The 18358-nt window shown below is 43.7% G+C and overlaps 1 protein-coding gene across 4 annotated transcripts; it reads right to left on the bottom strand.

Moving 5' to 3' along the window:
- Window positions 1–40: 40 nt before the first annotated feature.
- alpk3a (alpha-kinase 3a) lies at window positions 41–18266 on the bottom strand. 4 transcript variants are annotated; one of them, XM_042110006.1, is made up of 15 exons: window positions 17859–18266; window positions 17228–17557; window positions 16499–16537; window positions 15627–15748; window positions 14628–14745; window positions 12615–14211; window positions 6607–8959; window positions 5735–5882; window positions 4807–4934; window positions 4205–4240; window positions 3843–4117; window positions 3226–3314; window positions 2772–2989; window positions 2610–2658; window positions 41–2422 (listed from the first exon to the last, which is right to left on the bottom strand). In XM_042110006.1, exons 2-15 carry the CDS (start codon window positions 17359–17361, stop codon window positions 2077–2079), a joined length of 5652 nt encoding a protein of 1883 aa, XP_041965940.1. In that variant the 5' UTR covers window positions 17362–17557; window positions 17859–18266; the 3' UTR covers window positions 41–2076. The 4 variants fall into 4 exon arrangements, with proteins under 4 accessions (XP_041965940.1, XP_041965938.1, XP_041965939.1 ...); XM_042110004.1 differs by having other exon boundaries at window positions 6607–8956; window positions 12582–14211; window positions 17859–18265; XM_042110005.1 differs by having other exon boundaries at window positions 6607–8956; window positions 12582–14211; window positions 16499–16522; window positions 17859–18265.
- Between the last annotated feature and the right edge of the window lie 92 nt (window positions 18267–18358).

Here is an 18358-nt window from a genome sequence, read left to right as displayed (position 1 = left end):
CAAGGTATAACATTGCATACATTTATGGCAGAATGGACTCTTTTTATTTATACTGTACATTTTTATTTTATAAAAACAATTGACACAACAGCACCACACACACTTACCCATCACACAGGATCACAAAGAACTCTTACTATTATTCTTTCTTTTTATTTCTATCTTCCTCTCTCTCTGTTTCTCACAAACACACATGCACACAGATAAGACACACACAAACACACACACACTCACTCGAACCCTCAAATTCATGCTTTCACTCTCTCTCTCACACACACATACACAGATAAACTGAGACACATACATTCTGTATTATGAAATGATCATTGCTGAACAGTTATGTGACACACCAGGCAATGCATCATCTCTTTTGAATCAATCTTCTACAAAAACCCATCTAGTTTTTTAAGCTGTCATTCATAATGATATAATTCACAATGGCTCATCGGAAACACAAACGTATGGATAATTGTGATGTCTCAGCAGACAAAAAGTTTTTGTGGGATGGGAGTTCACAAAGGATTTGAATGTTGAAACACTTGACACCTGTTTTGAATATACTACATGTGCAGTATATTCACAAGTGAAAAGGTACCAAATGTATCAATCAGTGCCTTTATTCAGATATTGTACAGTATATGCTGTATACATACTACATATGTATATACAGATATACGCTACAGTATGTATTATTTATTTGATTTATTTAAGGGTGTGTGCATTGTGTTGTGAGCGGACCCTGGCTAACTCAATTTGTAAAAAAAAAAAAACTTTTAAAACTTCCCTTTAGGACAAAACAACAAATCAAACTGTGATCATTCCATGGCTGTGCTATGGATGTGGGACAGCCAAAAATAGTTCCTAGGTTCACCAAGATGTTCACAGCAGCTTTTGTTCAATCATATGACTACAAGCAGTTTTCTTATCACACTCTTCACTGAGTCGTCATGATAAGGCAGCATCAGGCTGCCTAATGACACAATTGAAAGAAAAAAAAACATTGTAAAATTTATATCAATACTGAGTAACACAAAGAAGAAATATGTGCCATTTTTAAGAATCTTATGCACTTTGGTTTTAAGGCACCAGATATCAACCTCAAGAGATAACATTGCCCTTCCTGTAATGCACAGGAGATCAAACCATCTCTGTACAGTCAGAAACGCACAGGAGATCAAACCATCTCTGTACAGTCAGAAACGCACAGGAGATCAAACCATCTCTGTACAGTCAGAAACGCACAGGAGATCAAACCATCTCTGTACTGTCAGTAACGCACAGGAGATCAAACCATCTCTGTAGAGATCAAACCATCTCTGTACTGTCAGTAACGCACAGGAGATCAAACCATCTCTGTACTGTCAGTAATGGAATAAACTACAGCCTGAGCAGCAGAAAAAAACAAACAAAAAAACCCCAGCAACTTCCCAGATAACGACTGACAGGCCGCCACACAAGCACAGTAATGTATCACCTCTCTCATTATATCACATATGTGCAAAAGCCCTCCCCTGTGCCGGTTGTGATTGTACCTCACTATTTTTTTAAGCTCTGGCATATTACAAGTCAAAATGAAAAATGTTGAAAAAATATATTTATATATGTATATTTCGCCCATCCATTGCCATCTGCGCTGTGCTGCTACATTTTGACATCTCAGGAGAGTGTGTTCAGAACCTTGTGCTCTGTCCCTGTGAACGGCCTCTGTGTGCTTCACAGAGATGGGGGGGGGAGGAGTGGGGAGTGGGTGGGGGCACACTTCGCTGGATGGCAATCGATAGTCTGCATAGCAATTCACAGTAGAACTTGTATAAGGGGTGGCAACGGTTGTTGACCCTCCTCTCACTCTCTATAATAGCCATCTCTTATTTACTTGTCTTTTCAAGATGGAAAGTCACACAGTGTCCATCATATTTTAAGTCAAGGCCACAGTTGTGTGCAAACACCAGCATCTGGCTTGCACCAATCTAGATATACAGTAGACGTCTGATGTTAAAACAGGACTAGGTAATCGTTTTAAGTCTAAGCAATTTTTTGCCTTTGTGGCTTTCCCCCTCACTGGCTTCCGTTACATCTCTACCTCAATCTGACCACTTTGGGGATTTCCACAGCCTTGTGTTTGGTGGAGGCGGCTGAACCATCGCCCGCCTCCCCAGCCTTCCTGACCACCTTCGGGCTGGATGTTATCCTTCTGACAGTCTGGGGACTGCCCGTCCCTTTTCTCTGCAGCTGTGGGCTGGACGAGCCTGCTTTGCGGTTCAGTAGGGGGCTCCTGGAGCCCTTCATCTTGCTGGGCTGCTGGAGCAGGTCCAAGGGCTTAAGTGGTCGCAGACCCATGAGTCCACAGTAGTAGTTGCACTGGTGCTGCGTGAAGAACTGCTCAAGCACCTTCGGAGAGGATTCCTCTGTGAGACCTTGATAGCTGGAACACAGACATACCTAAGTTAGCTTTGAATCGCAATTTCAAATAGATTTATACTCAAAAGTCTGTGGCAAGTATGGCTCTTTGGTATGAATCCATTCTGAATCCTGTGTTCTGATTTCATGGTTGGTCCCAGTGCTCCCTGTCCCTAATGTAATCCCTGTTAAAATTCATTAGTGATACTAACCCTTTAGTCTTGGTGGCAATTCGTATGTTGGTGACTTTCATGTCAACTCCTGAATGAAAACAGAAACAAACCCAAATTAGTCATTAATGAGGCCTAAATTGGCATATCCATATACACTAAATGTATCAAACTACCAAACGCTCTCTGGAACAGGACATTTACCTTCAAGCTGGGTAACCAGCAAGTTGCCGTTTGTCCACTGGTGAATCCAGTGCTGGAATGCGTTGCACTTCTGCTCAACTTCCGAGGTGTTTCTGGTGATCAGGCGGCCGGACGTGTCCATGAAGCAGTACCTAAGGTACGTTCCCTTCAGTTCGGCCTCCACAGTGGTGTATGGCACAGTGTTGGCTGGCCGGTACATCAGATGCACAGGATTCACTCTGTGCGTGGAAAGAGATTCATATTAACAGACAAATGGAGAACATCTAATAGTAACACTTTGTCTTTTTGCTCCAACAAGGGACATTTTTAAACATTCACTTCTAATTCAAGGCAGAGACTCAAACTAAGTCATAAATTAAGAGTACGTCAGGATTAGCCAAGCACTCTCCTTCTTGGAAGTATGTGGCAATCAACCCAATAAAAGTGTTCTGGAAATGTTGACTATGTTACTCACTCTAGTGCGGGGCCAAAGTTTTCAATCACCCTTGCCTCAGCAGCAAAGATTTTGCAGTACTCTCGGATTATGCTCTGCATTCTGCACAACTGCAAAGGACAAAAAAGATCTTGTTTGCTCAGATAATATGAAATCATATCAGCTCTGAGCATACAGTGGTTGAATAAACATGAGATATAAAATCTGACCATGCCCAATGTTGTATAAGTATAACTGCCAAGGAAAGAGACACCACCCTAAGAGAATTATTGTAATGAGTCACGTATGGACAATAAATCTTGGGATAAGTCTTACAAAAATCTGTGTTTGCTTTATGGCTTTAAGAGACATGCCAGTGCACAGTAATAAGATATAAGAATTCCCCTTTTGGTCAATATTCCATGCACCGCGTGCCCATTTAGTGCAAAGGGAATACCCAATTTGTCAAAAAAAAAAAAAAAAAATGGGTCATGGTCCTACCTAAGACAACAACGTTACACAGTGAAACAACAGGCCATTCTCCTTATTGAAAGCCAGGGTGGCATCAAAATAAGTTTGAAGCCACTATTTCAGGGTAAAAGAACAACATCATGTTGGTTCAAAGACAATAAAAACATCAGTGACAAAGTAACACACACCTGCTTGGTAGTCTCCAGGTTCTTCTCGATGAGTTGGCTCTCTTCTTTGGTCCCGTACGCGATGAAATTGCGCACCTTCGTGATGCAGGTGCTCCCTGACTCGAATATAGGGTCCATTCCATAGATGACCTTGACCCGACAGGCCTTGTGGGTGAAGCCCTCTCCAAGGTGCATCTCCTCGGTCATGATGCGGCCAAAAAACTTGTCTCCCCAGCCACCGGGATCTGCCAGGCCTTTGGTGAAGAGCAGTGGGGTCATCTCAATCTCTTCCCCAACTGCAGAGGCAGAGGACACAGGAGATGTTATAAGTCTGTTTTGACAAGATCTGAGACTCTTATTAAGCACCGTAGACCCTTCCTTACCTTCTAATTCATCCCGCAAGAGAAACTCTGCCAGAACTGCATAATAGAAAATAATTGAGAGATTAAGCACTGGTAAGCAAAAGAGAATATCAGCTAATACAAATATATGGAAACAGCAATCTGGATACTAAATGAGAGCACTTTATGGTCTTTTCAGTGCAATGAGTGAAGTCATGTATACTATGGGAATGAATTCTGAATTTAAAGGCATCCTATGCAGGGTTTTAACCTTAATGTAACAGTTGTAACAGCTTCAAAGTAATTTTGATGGTAAACAAACTAGCCTAGCCGTCTACAGAGAACCAACCTTGCAACTTGCTCTCAGCTGACCAGGAGAATGCCGAATTGGTTCAGGGCAATTGTGCAATAGCCTACTACTTGTATGAAATTGTGTAATATGACCTTGTCAGTCAACATGGCTCAGAAAATATCTTTGCTAGTTTGTAAACAAATCCACAAAAATAAAAGAAAGAAACCTGAAACGGCACTGGATACCTTTAAACATAACATCAGGACATCAGGATTTCACAAACAAACAAAACACGTGTAGCAAAATAGGACAATGTGACGGCAACACAAATCATTTGATGAATCTGAATTACTGTCAGTGCTGAGCAGGAAGTCGGTGGTGTCTGTGCCGAACTCGTTCTTGATGGTGCAAGCAAACACCCCACAGTCTCTGTTGGATGCCTGGACGATAGCCAATGCCACTTGGCTCTCATCTCCAGCACTAGGGAAGGGGAAAAAACATGGCAGCAACTTACCACAAGAGGGAGCTGCAATATAGTAAAGTTAAATGGTTTAGTAACACAGCAATGGTATGGTGCATGTGTATTGTGTATGTATACATACATCCCTGCATCATGTATGTGTGAGTAAGAGAAGAAAAACGACAAAGTTTGATGAGTCAAACTTACATTGGTGCAGCATTTGTCTTTTTCTCTATCTTTCTCTTTCCTTTACACTCTCTTTCCCTCAGCCTCTCCCTCCTTCTCCCCCTCTCCGCCACGCGACCGTGCCAGCGTGATGGGAGTCGCTTCTCTGACGCAGAAGCCGGTGACACAGAATTAGACTTTAACGTTCTCTGGCGATGGCGAAATCAGCATCAGCTTACACTCTCTCTCCCTGTCTGGCCAGTGTCACCTCATTGAGTCACAGCTGCAGGGCCCATGGTCACAAGGCCTGGATAACTCTCAGGCAAGAATGAGACAGCAACATGGCTCCAGGATATTCCAAACGTTATAATTATATCCTGTTGATCTTCATCACATTTTACATTTTTATACATAGTGTCTGCTTAGTTGGGCATTCACTCCACACGCTAATACCTTGACCAGTCAACTTACACGGGTGGAGGCATTGCCTTTTTTATTTAGAGGACAACTGACAGTTTGTTTCAAAGGTGGAGAGCATGTGGTTGCTAAATCCACTCTGAGGGCTAGGGGGTGTGGGTAGGGGGTGTGTGTCACTGGCCTGGCTTCCTGACACATGCCTGGGGGTTAGGACCTGCAAGGCCGCGTGGGGATTTACCTTCTTTTCACCTCCAGCAGTTCTACCTCGTCCCGGTACCACGTGATGGTTGAGTCGCTGAGGACGTTGAAGAACTGGCACCACAGCTTCAAGTGTCCAGTGGCATCTGAGAAGGGCTCTCCCCTGATCTTGCGAATAACCTGAGGAGCTGGTGAGAGACATTGAAGAGAAGGGGGCGGGGGAGGGGGGTGAGGTTGGGTTGGGCCAGAGTGGGGAGCGTTTGCAGGGTGTACCCCGACATGAGCAACAAGGTAAAGATATACTGTATACTTTCTAACGTTACCACTTCCACTCTGTCTAGCTTCTGTATTCATTCCTCCCGGTGCTGCAGCTACAGTGACTGTGCAGACAGCTGCTGCCTCAGTGTCTCGTGAACATCATCAGGGGCTCTTAAGGATAATGTTGAATTAACATACTTGTAAGAGATGTAAGAGCAAACTAGACCCTGCAGAAACAACTTCTTTAGCATTTTAATACAAAAATAAATCTGTTTACTCTTGGATACTGTAGGCATACAAATAGTGGAAGTGGTTATAATTCAGCACTTTTCATAATGCTGTCTAACACTGTCTGGTTGTCTTGAGTGCCTCAGGTGCCCCAGATAGCATTCATAATTAGATATAGAGGACGCAGCACACATGCCTGTGTTAGTAGCAAGGTGCTAACAACAACAGGGCCACAGGCTAAATTCTTTAGGAGCATAGCATGAACATAAAATGAACACCTTACTTGAACTGCAAGTCATATAGGAAGTGAGTGTGTGACAAATGAATACCGGTAAATAGTGTAAATATGGATATAGGGGTATAATGAAGGGAATGGGAGTTCAATAGAAGTTATGCTTTCTGTTGACGTTTTGTTACATTTCATACCTTTGAAGGGATCCAGCTTCTCAGCAGGTTTGGCTTCAGTCTTGACTGGTTCTGGTTCTTCTGGAGTCTCCTGCACTTTGGGGACCTCCAGGGTGGCCTTTCTGCGACTCAGTAAGGGCGACCGCCTCTCCATTGGCGGGGTCTGTTGTCCAGGGTGGGCCTGAAGGAATGCTGCTCTCCTAGCCTGACTGGGCGACATGTAAGGAGCCTCTCTCTTTCCCTGGGCGTCAGGTGACGCCGCACTGTCAGCCTCCTCCGCTTTGCTTTTGGAGAGGAAGATCTTGCGTCTGGCCCCCAAGGCCAGCTCCTCAGGGGTGGCGGCGGGGATGGGCGACGGGCTATCTTTCCGCCGCACCTTGGGGCTGCTCTCGCAGCTCAGGACAGACGAGGGCGTGCTTCCTCCACTGTTCTCCTCACCTCGCCCCTCCGTGTCCACTGTTATGGCTGGTATGGACGTCACCGTAGGGCTGTCCGTCCCGAAGAGACCCTTCGCCATCAAGCGCCGCAGGCTCGAGGGGCTCATCATGGGAGGCAACTGGGCGGTCACACCAAGCTTCTCTACAACTTGTTTGTCTTTCTTAAGCCTGTCCACACTGACATCGGCCTCTTTGGGCACGTCCATCTTATCTGTGTCAGAGATGCTGATTTGTGGTGTTTTGGCCTGGACAGTGGGAACAGGAAATATGGGCTCAGCCTCTGCAGGCTTTAGGGCGTTCAGTGGTGGTGCAGACACGCTTTCAGTCCGGGTCTGGTCTTTGGCATTGGAGACCTTCTCTGGAACTGCCACATAGTTCTCCTGATCAATGTTATTCTTCACTCCCCACAGAATTGCAGTCAAAGACTCCATCTCCTTCCCTTGCTTATCATTATTAACTTTGATCATTTCAGGGCTGTTATCAGCACATGTAATTGCTATGGGTGGTGGCACAAATGCTGGCTTTTTAGGAGGCTCTTCTTGTGGGGCAGTGGTTGAAGCAACATGGACAGTATTATCTCGTGCTTCATGTGAACTTGGCGTGACACTATCTGTTTTTGCATGGGTGATGATGGGAATGGAGGAGGAGTCTAATTTGCTGCTTGTCTCAGCATGCTCTGTCTCTTTCTCCAAGCTCATCCTTTTACTCTCATGAGGTTGCACAACTTCCTGCATGCCTCTCATGGGAGGGAGGACGCCTGCGTTTCCTGAGCTTTCTGGTGTGGGTGGAACAACCGTCGCACTGGGCTCAACTATCATCGGGTCTGATAACTGAGTTGCATCACCCTGCAATCCAGCCAAATGACGCGTTACCACAACAACTGGCTTTGTCTCCTCGGGTTCGGTTATCAGAATATTGATTGAAGGCATATTTACAGGTTGTTGGTCCTGTGTTTCCTCATTAGCACTGATCTTTATAACAGGGACGGTAGTCAGTGGTGAACAAGGAACTTCAACATCAGGGACATTCCCTTCACTTAGTGTTTCCTCACTGATTGTTGAAGTGTCCTCTGGTAAACTGAGAACCTTTCTATCTTCTTTAGTTTGCAGCTCTGAGGCTGGAGGAATTATGTCGGCCGTTGTCACCAGATAGTCTGACCCCTCAGTGGCCTCCTCAGTGCACACTTCTGTCTCCATTTCTTCCACTTCCACCTTACTCTCAGTTGGAGAACTTACCAACTTCTGACCCTCAACAGCTCTACTTACATCCTTGCTAAGCTCTGCACTTGCCGCTGTCACCATCTCCTCTGAATTCCCTAGTGCATCACCCAATGGAGGAGATACACTGGAGACCTCCAACAGATCGCTTTTAGAATCAGAGATCTTTTCTTGAAATATCATCTCCACTTGTAACTTTTTCTCTGGCCCACTTGCTTCTGTTACCTTTTTTTCACTTTCTATCTTCTCCTCAACTGCAGTAGATTCCTCCTCTTTTGTAGTTGTACAGATTTCTGAGACACTTCCTGTTATGGCAGTGTCGACATGTAACTCCTCTGACTCACTTGGCTCAGGTCCCTCTCCTGCAGGCAAGGTTGTGTCTGTTCGCTGGACTGTGAACTCACATTCCACCACAGCTTTATTCACACGCATTTCCTCCTTTTTCTCCGGTTCTGTTGCAATGGGAAGATCTGATATGGTCCCATGACTGTCTGTGCTCTCCAGGTTTACTGCCACCTGATCTGTCATGGAGGGCCCTGGGGTCTGCCCAGAGTGCCGGGAGGGGCCCTGTAAACTGAGCATATCTCCGCCGTCTCCTGTGACAGGTTCTATGAAAAATGCCTGATCTTCTTTATCACGCACCAGGACAGCTGTGGCATTCCCCTCCTGGACAGGACTCTCATACCTGCCTGATTGCACCGTCTGGTCATCTTTAGCCTGGGGGATACAAATGTTCAGAACAAAATGTAAACACATCAATGCTGCTTTGAACACCAGGAATACCTTTGTCGACTAAAAATACGACAGCGTTGTGTTGTGGATCATAATAAAGAATCACTGATGAACAGATGGTGTGTCATGATATTGCATCATTTTATACTCAAGGATACACAGGGCTCCATAATCACCTGGGTTATATTAAACACCATGTTTGTAACCGCCTCAAGGTTATCAGAGTAATTAATAATCATAGATCATAGATGCAGAGCTACAGCCCATGGGCAGAAAAAACTGACTGTATCATGTCTTTATGATCTGCAATGCATCAGTGTGGAGATAGTAAACCCTTCACCTTTGACCATTCTGAGTAGTTTTTAGCTCAGTGAAAGCTGACCTGAACACCAGTCCTCCAGAGTGTTTTATAAGCGGTGTTGCCCAGCAATAACTTACACTGATGAAATCATATAAAACATTTAGTGTTACAAATATGCCTAGGCACTCAAATTGGCTTGCATTCTTTGTGGTTTTTAAACTTTTTTGTAATGTGATGGGTTTGTCATAGAAACATGAACATACAATTTTATGAACACTGGCCTGTCCCATGCCAAAACAAGTTAATATTTATAACCTGTCAATATTTTACAACCCCCCTATCAGGTGTAAGCAAAGCTGAACGATGTCACATGTGTGAGTTAAATCTAAATAAAAACAGTGTCTGGAGTTGTTTGTTTTAGTATGGGGTTTCAGGATCTGCACAAAACATTAACAAAACATGGCAATATAGAGAACTTCCTCTTTTTCTATAAAAAAGCAACCCACATGTATACTCTTTCTGTGATCTCTGCCCTGAACAAACAGATGAGGGGACAAAATGTGACAAAAAGTTCACCCTGCAATGGTAGTTATAAAACTAAAGATTAGACTGGAGACAACTGACACTGGGCGAGCTGATTATCAGTAGGATATTTCCCATTCATTCACTTAGCTTCACATCATGGGTTTGGTGTGGCCCAATAGCATCCTGGGTTGGGTTGTGTGGGCAGAACCTATGTGGGCAGTATGCCGTGCCTTGAATTTTGACAGGGTGATTCTGTGTCCCTGTACATTTCAGTACTGAATTAATTGAGTATGTTTATTACATTTAGCACTGAACTAAGACTAGGATTTATTTGATTTAAGATTAATTAAAATTATAAAATAAGAAAAAATATGGAAATTTAGAACTATAGGTGTAGTATGTATTAAGAGGGACCTTCATGGACCTTCCTATAGATCTTTTTGAGCAAGTCTTGAGCTTGTCTTGCACTTGCGTAAGATTTACGTAATATTTCCCAACGTGTTTAATGCCTTCAAACTCTACTTATGACATGATACGGTTATATAACAAAACAGTATACTCTGGTATGAGACATGAGATACATTGTATATATACATTGACGATGGATATTTCAGCTGACTTGCCGCCCTGAGACTATATATCAGGACAGCCTCAATCAGAGTTCCCACACCCGACACTCCATGTGAGAGGTAACGCTCAGGCGGACAAGTGACAGACTGAAGAGCGTCTTAGATAGAGAACACACAGGACCCTCTCAATGCCTCTTTGTATGGCAAGGCTGCCGTCCAAGCTGATGAACAGATTTATTTTAAGACACAGGGAGTAGCTAGGAATCTGGACAATGTAAATTAGTTTCATAGCCATGCACAGACTTGTCTCCCAGAGTTTCTGCAATCTACTGACCACCACACATTATCAGCACAAACTCCTTGACCCAAGAAATACGGATCAAAATAGATCTATATGTGACCATTGCAAATCCCTTGCTGCCTGCTATGCCTCAGTCCAGAGACATGTCTATAAATGTGTTTTTACAACAGTACATGTTTCCTCTAATCTCCACTGGCAATGGAGCTGTATCCTAACACAATGTAGAACCTGAGAGGACAATTGGTAGGTGATTACATGTCTGCCTGGGGGTATGGGAGTGAGCCCACGGATGTGGGCAGGTAGCCTGGTCCTCCCCCACTGCATTGTGTGGAATGACGCACTGAAACACATGCCCTCACCAGTCGAGATATGAAACGCAGCCAGACTGACTCATGCTCCCCCTCCTTTGGCTGAGAGGTCTCTTAAAGGGCCAGCAAGTTAATTCAAAACCCTGGGAAAATACTTTTAAGCAGCTTTGTGGAGCTTACCAAATATATTTCTCTGATTTTTTTCATATTGCTTTCCAGTTATGATTAGATTACAAATAATTCAAGCAATTATAATTATATCAGACTATTGTTAGAATTATAACATTCAGTATTTTCAAACTTATTTGTTGCTGTATTCCCCCTTCAAATCTAAACTCTGAATCTAGACTACAAGGTATCTATATCTTTATATAGGCTTTTTTCGTCCACCACCAATAAAATACAAACACACAGATATACACACATGAATGCTCAAAGATTCGGATTGGTCAAGCTTATTTTCCCTGTGCTCTGGAATAGCCTAAGCTATAGTGTGTGTTTAGGAGACATAATTGGTGTCGTCTTGGCCTGGCCCTAGTGGAATCAAACTGAAGTTTTGTCACAGAAATGTACCATCTATTAATAGGCATCACTGGCTACACGGCAGGGCTCACTCTCTCTCTCTTATTTTACTTGTGTTAAAGTTGCACGTCAGCTGTAAAGGGCTCACCTTTCTCTTTTATGGAGGCTGTAGTCTCCATTGCCCAAATGTTCAGGTGATCTTACGTGGAGGTTGCTACACTGTACAACTGTGACAAATAAGCTGCTTACTGATAACCTAAGGCTGCACAATTAATTCATTTTTAAATTGAAAACGCAATTTGAACTAGTGCAATTAATTGTCCAGCTCGCAACTCTGTCCCAATGGGTAATCTGGACACAATCATGTTTGCATCATTATCCATGTGTGACAGACAGTGAAGCTCACCTAACAGGAGTGCTGTGCTTCTCATGCACTAGGCACGCTCACCAATCAGAAGTGGGCCAACGAAATTTGAAATATTGACTTTCAAAAATTATATCAGAAATCAAATTGCAATCTGTCAGAAAAATTGCAATTAGATATTTTCCCCTGAATTGTGCAGCCCTTGGTGTTACCGATTTGCCCTTATTGTAATATAACTAATGTCAACTGTGAATGTGCAAGGCTTGCACCATTCATTGCTGTGCCAGGAAAGGTGTTGATGAAGCTATGATTCATGTTTTAAAACTGTTTATCCGACTGCGGTTACAGGCAAGCTGGGTATGACCCATATATGATTGCGTAGACCTTGAGTTTTAGAAAAGCGCTATACAAGTGTAACTTATTATTATTATTATGATGGCCCATTTATAGTTTGGGCAGGTCAAGCTGACCATCCTCATCTCCCACAAATAAAAAAATGAAGGCCAAGATGTTGACATGACATCCTTGTTCAGGTAGAGGTGGTGTGCAATGTGCAATGGAGGCAATAGTTACCATTTAGCTGAATTTAATAGGCTGAAATGGACTGATGGTTCAACTGGCATTTCAATGGTTTTCAAATGGTGTTTTAAATCAAAAGACATTCTCTCTCTCTCTCTCAGAGCAGCTGCTGGACAAAAAAAAAAAAGAAGACCTACTCACCTGAGGTGTAGGCAGACTTGGAGGTGCAGGCTGAGGTGTAGGTGGACTTGGAGGTGCAGGCTGAGGTGTAGGTGGACTTGAAGGAGCAGGCTGAGGTGTAGGTGGACTTGGAGGTGCAGGCTGAGGTAGAGGTGGACTTGGAGATGCAGGCTGATGTGTAGGTGGACTTGGAGGAGCAGGCTGAGGTAGAGGTGGACTTGGAGATGCAGGCTGAGGTGTAGATGGACTTGGAGATGCAGGCTCCTCCTTGGCACTAGGGCCCACCTCGTCTTCCTTGGCCATCACATGCTCCTCTGTGGATGCCTCTGGTGGTATTTGGGGAGCTAGGGAGTGTTCCACTGTGTTTATCTCTGTTATTCCATAGCCGTTGTGCATCCTCAAGCTTTTTGGCAACTGTGGACTCCTTGAACCCTCAGCGATGTCCTTCACTGTTTGATCATTTGTGTTAATGGGTTGTTTGTCGACCTCCATTGCTGTGGCTTGTTCAGTGGGTGGATTGTAAGGATATGGATCTGGGGGTGCTGGAGGGTAGTCTCTGTCCCAGCTAGTCTCCTCAGGGGCCTCTTCCAACTTATTCTTGCCCCTCCCGAAGAAAATGTCCTTCAAAGAAGTTAGCACAGTGCTTAGAGCAGACTTCTGTTGGGGATCCGAATTTGATTTCTTTGCTGATTGCTTGGATTCTGCTTTGCCAGCGGTTTTCTTGGCTTCCTCCATCTGGTTGGCCCTCTCCATCTCTTTGGCCCGTTCTCTTTCTTTCTCTCTTTGTCTTAGTTCCTCCTTTTTTTGTAAACGTTCTCTTTCTTTCTCTCTCTCCTTTTCGCATTGTCTCTCTTTCTCGCGTTCTCTCTCCTTTTCATGTTGTTTCTCTTTCTCACGTTCTCTTTCATTCTCATGTTCAATTTCTTTTTCTTTCTCTTGTTGAGCTTGTTTTTCTTTCTCGTGTTGAGCTGCCACCTCCATGGGTGTCTGTGCCGGCACCGAGCTTTGTTTGTCCTCGGTAGCCTGGGACTGTACTGACTGTGACAGGTACTGCGCCAGGCTCATGTCCTCCTCATTTGTATGATTCTCATTTCCGAGGACAGAATCTGTTTGGCCACTGTCGACCATTCCCTCATCAAAACCATTGGAAATCCTGATCTTCTTTTTCGCCAGTTTCTCTTTATTGGGCACCTTCACGGTGACAATCTCCACCGAGTTAGAAACATGATTGGCCCCCTGGTTGCCATTCTCTTGCACCACGTTTGAATCCACCACGGTCTCCATGGCTTCTCCGTTGGTCTCCTCAGCAGGTGTCTCCGCTGGCACAGCCTCCATGCTTTCCTCGGCCGTCTCCTCGGCTTCCTGGACCGAATCGGAGGAGTTGAGTGAGTCGGGTGTCCGGCGCTTCCTCATGATACGGTCCTGCGTGAGGATGTTTTGCTGCTCCTGCTGCGCGTTCTCTCTCTCGCGCCGGCGGCCCTCATCCATCTCCCTCCGCTTCAGCTCTGCCTTCTGTTTCAGCTTGGAGAAGAAGCGCTGGTGGATCTTGTACTCGCTCATGTCTCCCACCTCCAGCACACCAGAGCAGGACACGATCCCTTTACTGTTGCGAGCGGACGCCTGGTAGATGGCCGCGTCGTCCACCGTGCACCTGCAAGCAAGCAGACAGACAAAGGACAGACAGAGGGAGCAGGGTTGACTATTTATCTGTAATTTAATTTCCTGGACTCCAGCTGACCCTCATTTAGATCTGGCTCAGAGTAGGAACCCAATGCCTGATCTGGACCATATGAGAGCCAGAGAGAGTCACTAGCAATGGCACCTCTCTAGTGTGATTCATGTAGAAGGCAGAGAACAAACAACAACACTGGCTTCAATACTGAGGCAGGACAATATGTCTGCATTGCATTCAGTTCAATGAACAGAACTTTGATTACCAGATGTACTAGGCACTTCAACAATTCATGTTTGGTGAAGGTTTGATTTCACTTAAGGTGACAGGAAGACTTAAGGAAGATTTAAGATTTAAGAATTTAATGTTGATGAATAGGATATCTTGGTACTTACTTATAAATATGGAGCGTATGTGTTTTTCCATTGCGGAAGATTTCATACTTCGGAAGACCGCAGTACCTGTCCAGTTCCACATCATCCCTATACCAGGTGAGCTCTGGGGCTGGATTACCTGGGTTAAGGTGGACCAATTACATTTACATTTACATTTACATTACTGAAACCAGCGTACAACCGACAGCAGCACAGTTAGCTCTAAATCTCAAACTGATGCATTTCAGTGATATATTCATATTGTAAGATCATTCATATTATAAGATCTGTACACAAAACATAGTGAGTGGTTGGTGGGGTGCTAACAGTTAAGGATCTGGGCCACCAATAGACCACTAGAAGGTTGTGAGTTCAATCAACGGTGAGCTTTCACCGTTGTGCCCCTGAGCAAGGCACTTAACCCCAAGTTGCTCTGGTTGTACACTCCCTGTGGTTAGTTCACTGTAAGTCGCTCTGGATAAAAGCATAAACGACAAATAATGTAGTGTAGTGAACAATGAAAATGTTGCTCTGAGCACTGTCTGAATGTAGAGCCTTTATCATATCATTGTTTCCATGTCAAAAATATATGACCACCTCTAATTTTTCATAATTTTCTGCCACCAAGTTTTAGCCTTAACCCTTTAGTTACCTTGCAAGTCATAGTCATCTGTCACTGAATGTCTCAAACACATAGCTCAGCCATGCATCACGTTGATAAAACAGTGAGTGTTTCAGCCTGTTGCATCATTAGCTTGTGCATGCTCACCACAAAGGCTGCAGAGAGTACATACCAGCCCCTACTAAGTGCTTGCTGACAGAAAAGAGAACATTTATGTTTCCCTACATGGGCTCCAACTTCTCAACCAAGTCCTCCATCTATGTTTCGTCACTTCTTTCCCTTTCTTTAAAGACTGTCAAGCCTTTCTCTCACATATTTTTATACCCTTTACAAAAGATATTCAATCGCAAACAAAAAATGTACATGCACAACCCCCCCCCCCCCCCCCCCCCAGGTACCTGTTACTATGCAGGTGAATTTTACGTTGCAAGACTCGGACACCGCTTTGGATTTTATGGTTGTCTCAAAACATGGTTGTGTTTCCTCAGTCAGCTGAGACATCACAGTACAAAATGTACTCCTGGAAAGAGAGGGGGGGAGAGAGAGAGAAAACACCCCTCGGTTGTCCCTTGAGTTGACCTTCAGCAGATTCAAACACCCATCTTACCCCCACTCCTACCCACCCCCTTCCCACCCCAACTCTTGCCATACAAACACAAACATACAGGACACACACACACAGAGACACTCACACACACATGCACATACATACTCAAACACAGAGATATACACACATGCACACACACACACACACATACAGGCACGTATACATTTAAAAAAAAAAAGATCCTGTGGCTTTTCTGCTCAGAGTGGCATCAAATGTCAATTAATCAACTCCACGACATCAACAGGACTGTCAGGGCAAACATCAAAGCTGTCTCTCTTTTAGTATTATTATTATTATTATTGTTGCTGATGCTAGGAGACTCACAGAGGGGAAGACGAAGCTTTGGAGATGGTTAATTATTATGGTAGTGTAGGACAGAAAAAAAACATTTTCCTATAACTCACTGTTTCCAATGGATATTGAGTCTTTGGTGAAGCAAGAAATTGCAGTCAATCACAATAATGTATGAATGCAAAAACAAACATAGAGACTATTGGCACAAAATTGCAGGTAAACTGTTTAGTTAAGAGCAGGTTTGTGTGGTTTTTTTTTAATTGTGCTGTCAATTACTAGAAAATATGTCAATCGCCAGGTTTCATAGTTAGGAGGAGTGGATCATATTAGTCTGGGATGAGATATTGTAAAAGTATGCTTTAACGTTACCTCGTTGGCCTGTAGTGAGAGTACCTGTGACGTGAATAGCTATTCAGGGAAGAGGCAAATCAAGAGGCAGCTTATCACACAAACCAGTGACTTGATTTCACTAACACATCCATGATGGCGGCATGTCATTCAAGCTTTGTATGAAACAGTTTTTGTAAAGTTCATATATCAAAATATTTTCTTTTTGAAGGAATCATGTCTTTTATGTTTGCTTTTGTGTTTTTTTTAAGAGCATTCTTATTTTAAAAACATAAGAATGTTTTTTTTTTTGTAAGCAAGCATGATGCATGGAGTATTTGGTCTTATTTTTCTTTAATATATACTCTAATATTCTAAATTAGCCTATGTTGAAATTCTCACTCCATCCACATCGAGATTTAATATCCAAGACACTGTAAGACCATGGACAAATTTAGAACAAACATAGGCCTACACAAAATCCCTTTTGTCAAAAAAAACAAAACACTGCGTCAAAATATATCAGCTGGAAGTTGTACATTGTTTTAGCATAATATTTTGTATAAGTTGTAATAAGTTTTTCTTGTTGTCTATGCCCAAATCTAAACGGTATTTATGAGACTTGACTCACATTGTTTGTTTTACCGTTAATGTAGCCTATTACAATGACACTTATTAACCACAGACGTGCATAATGAACAATGCCATCTAAAGGTCACCTTATGTGCAATTGGGCCAGTCTGAGGAATTGAGAGTAGCTGAACTACCTACCTGTTTTCTGGCCGGACATTGGAGAGGTAGTTGCGGCTTTCTGCGCGGCTACTGGGGGCAGAGTCTTCCTCGTTTAGACTGTTGGATCTCCCATTGCCGGAGTATGAGCGAGTCATAGGCCTCCGAGATGTCATAGTTCACAAAAAAAAAAGATAGGCCCACTGCAACAACACCAACCAAACGTTTAGATCCCAAACGCAGCACCAAAGTCTTTAGGGAGAGGCCGGATATTCTTCTGAACAATAAAAATGTTCTGTGTTAACAAAGTCCCAAATTGATTAAAAGCAATGGGGTTCTCTGCTGGGGTTTCGAGCCAAAGGGAGGTAGTCACTGTAAAAGGGAAATAAAATATACCACTATAATTTCATAGTAAAATGTAGGCCTACATTAATAGTCTACATTCAACTTATCTGAAGTGTAATTCTATTGGTAACTAATGGCTCCTTTTGGAAAACCTGTTGCGCCTGGAGAAAGTTATAAATAGGTGTTGCTGTAAGGCTTAAGTGTTTTCCTTTGGCTACACTAAGGCTGCTCTTGGTGACAAAAAGTATTTTACATTTCTGACGTAGGTCTATTCTCTTAAAAGACACTGACATGGATGATTCCGAATAAAATATTCTGGAGAACTCACCGTCCGAGGGGTTTGCGTTGTCCTCCAGAGGCTGCCGTCCCGGTACCAAGGCACTGCAATTGTCAATCATAGGCAAGCATGTGGTGCTAGCAGGGCCCTATTTTTAGCAGGCCTACAAATAGGCACAAGTGCACATCACATTTTCCGAAACTAGACGTCTGTGCAACAACTTCAGAGGCCAAATCACGAACATTTTACCACCATTATCAAATCACCGACATAGTCTTCCCTGTGTCAAGAAATTCTTTGAGAAACTAAGCCTGTAGGTCTGTACGACCAATAGTTCTATTTAGTAAAGGTGTTCGTGTAGGCTGGACTATATGTCAGTATGTCATTAACCTAGGCCTGTTGCTTCATTCGGTGAGCCCTCCTGACAAACGTTATGAGCACAGTTACCCCATCACTGACAGCACCCCCCACACACACACACACGTCCCCAGGACAGTCCGGCAGCTTGGCCGTCAGTCTGCATTGCCTCATTTTCCAAACATAAAAAAGCT

Source organism: Alosa sapidissima, chromosome 11, assembly GCF_018492685.1.
Source record: "Alosa sapidissima isolate fAloSap1 chromosome 11, fAloSap1.pri, whole genome shotgun sequence".
In the NCBI taxonomy this organism is placed as follows: domain Eukaryota; kingdom Metazoa; phylum Chordata; class Actinopteri; order Clupeiformes; family Clupeidae; genus Alosa; species Alosa sapidissima.
Note: the sequence above shows the minus strand (reverse complement) of the source record. Positions and strands in the feature narration are given on the sequence as shown.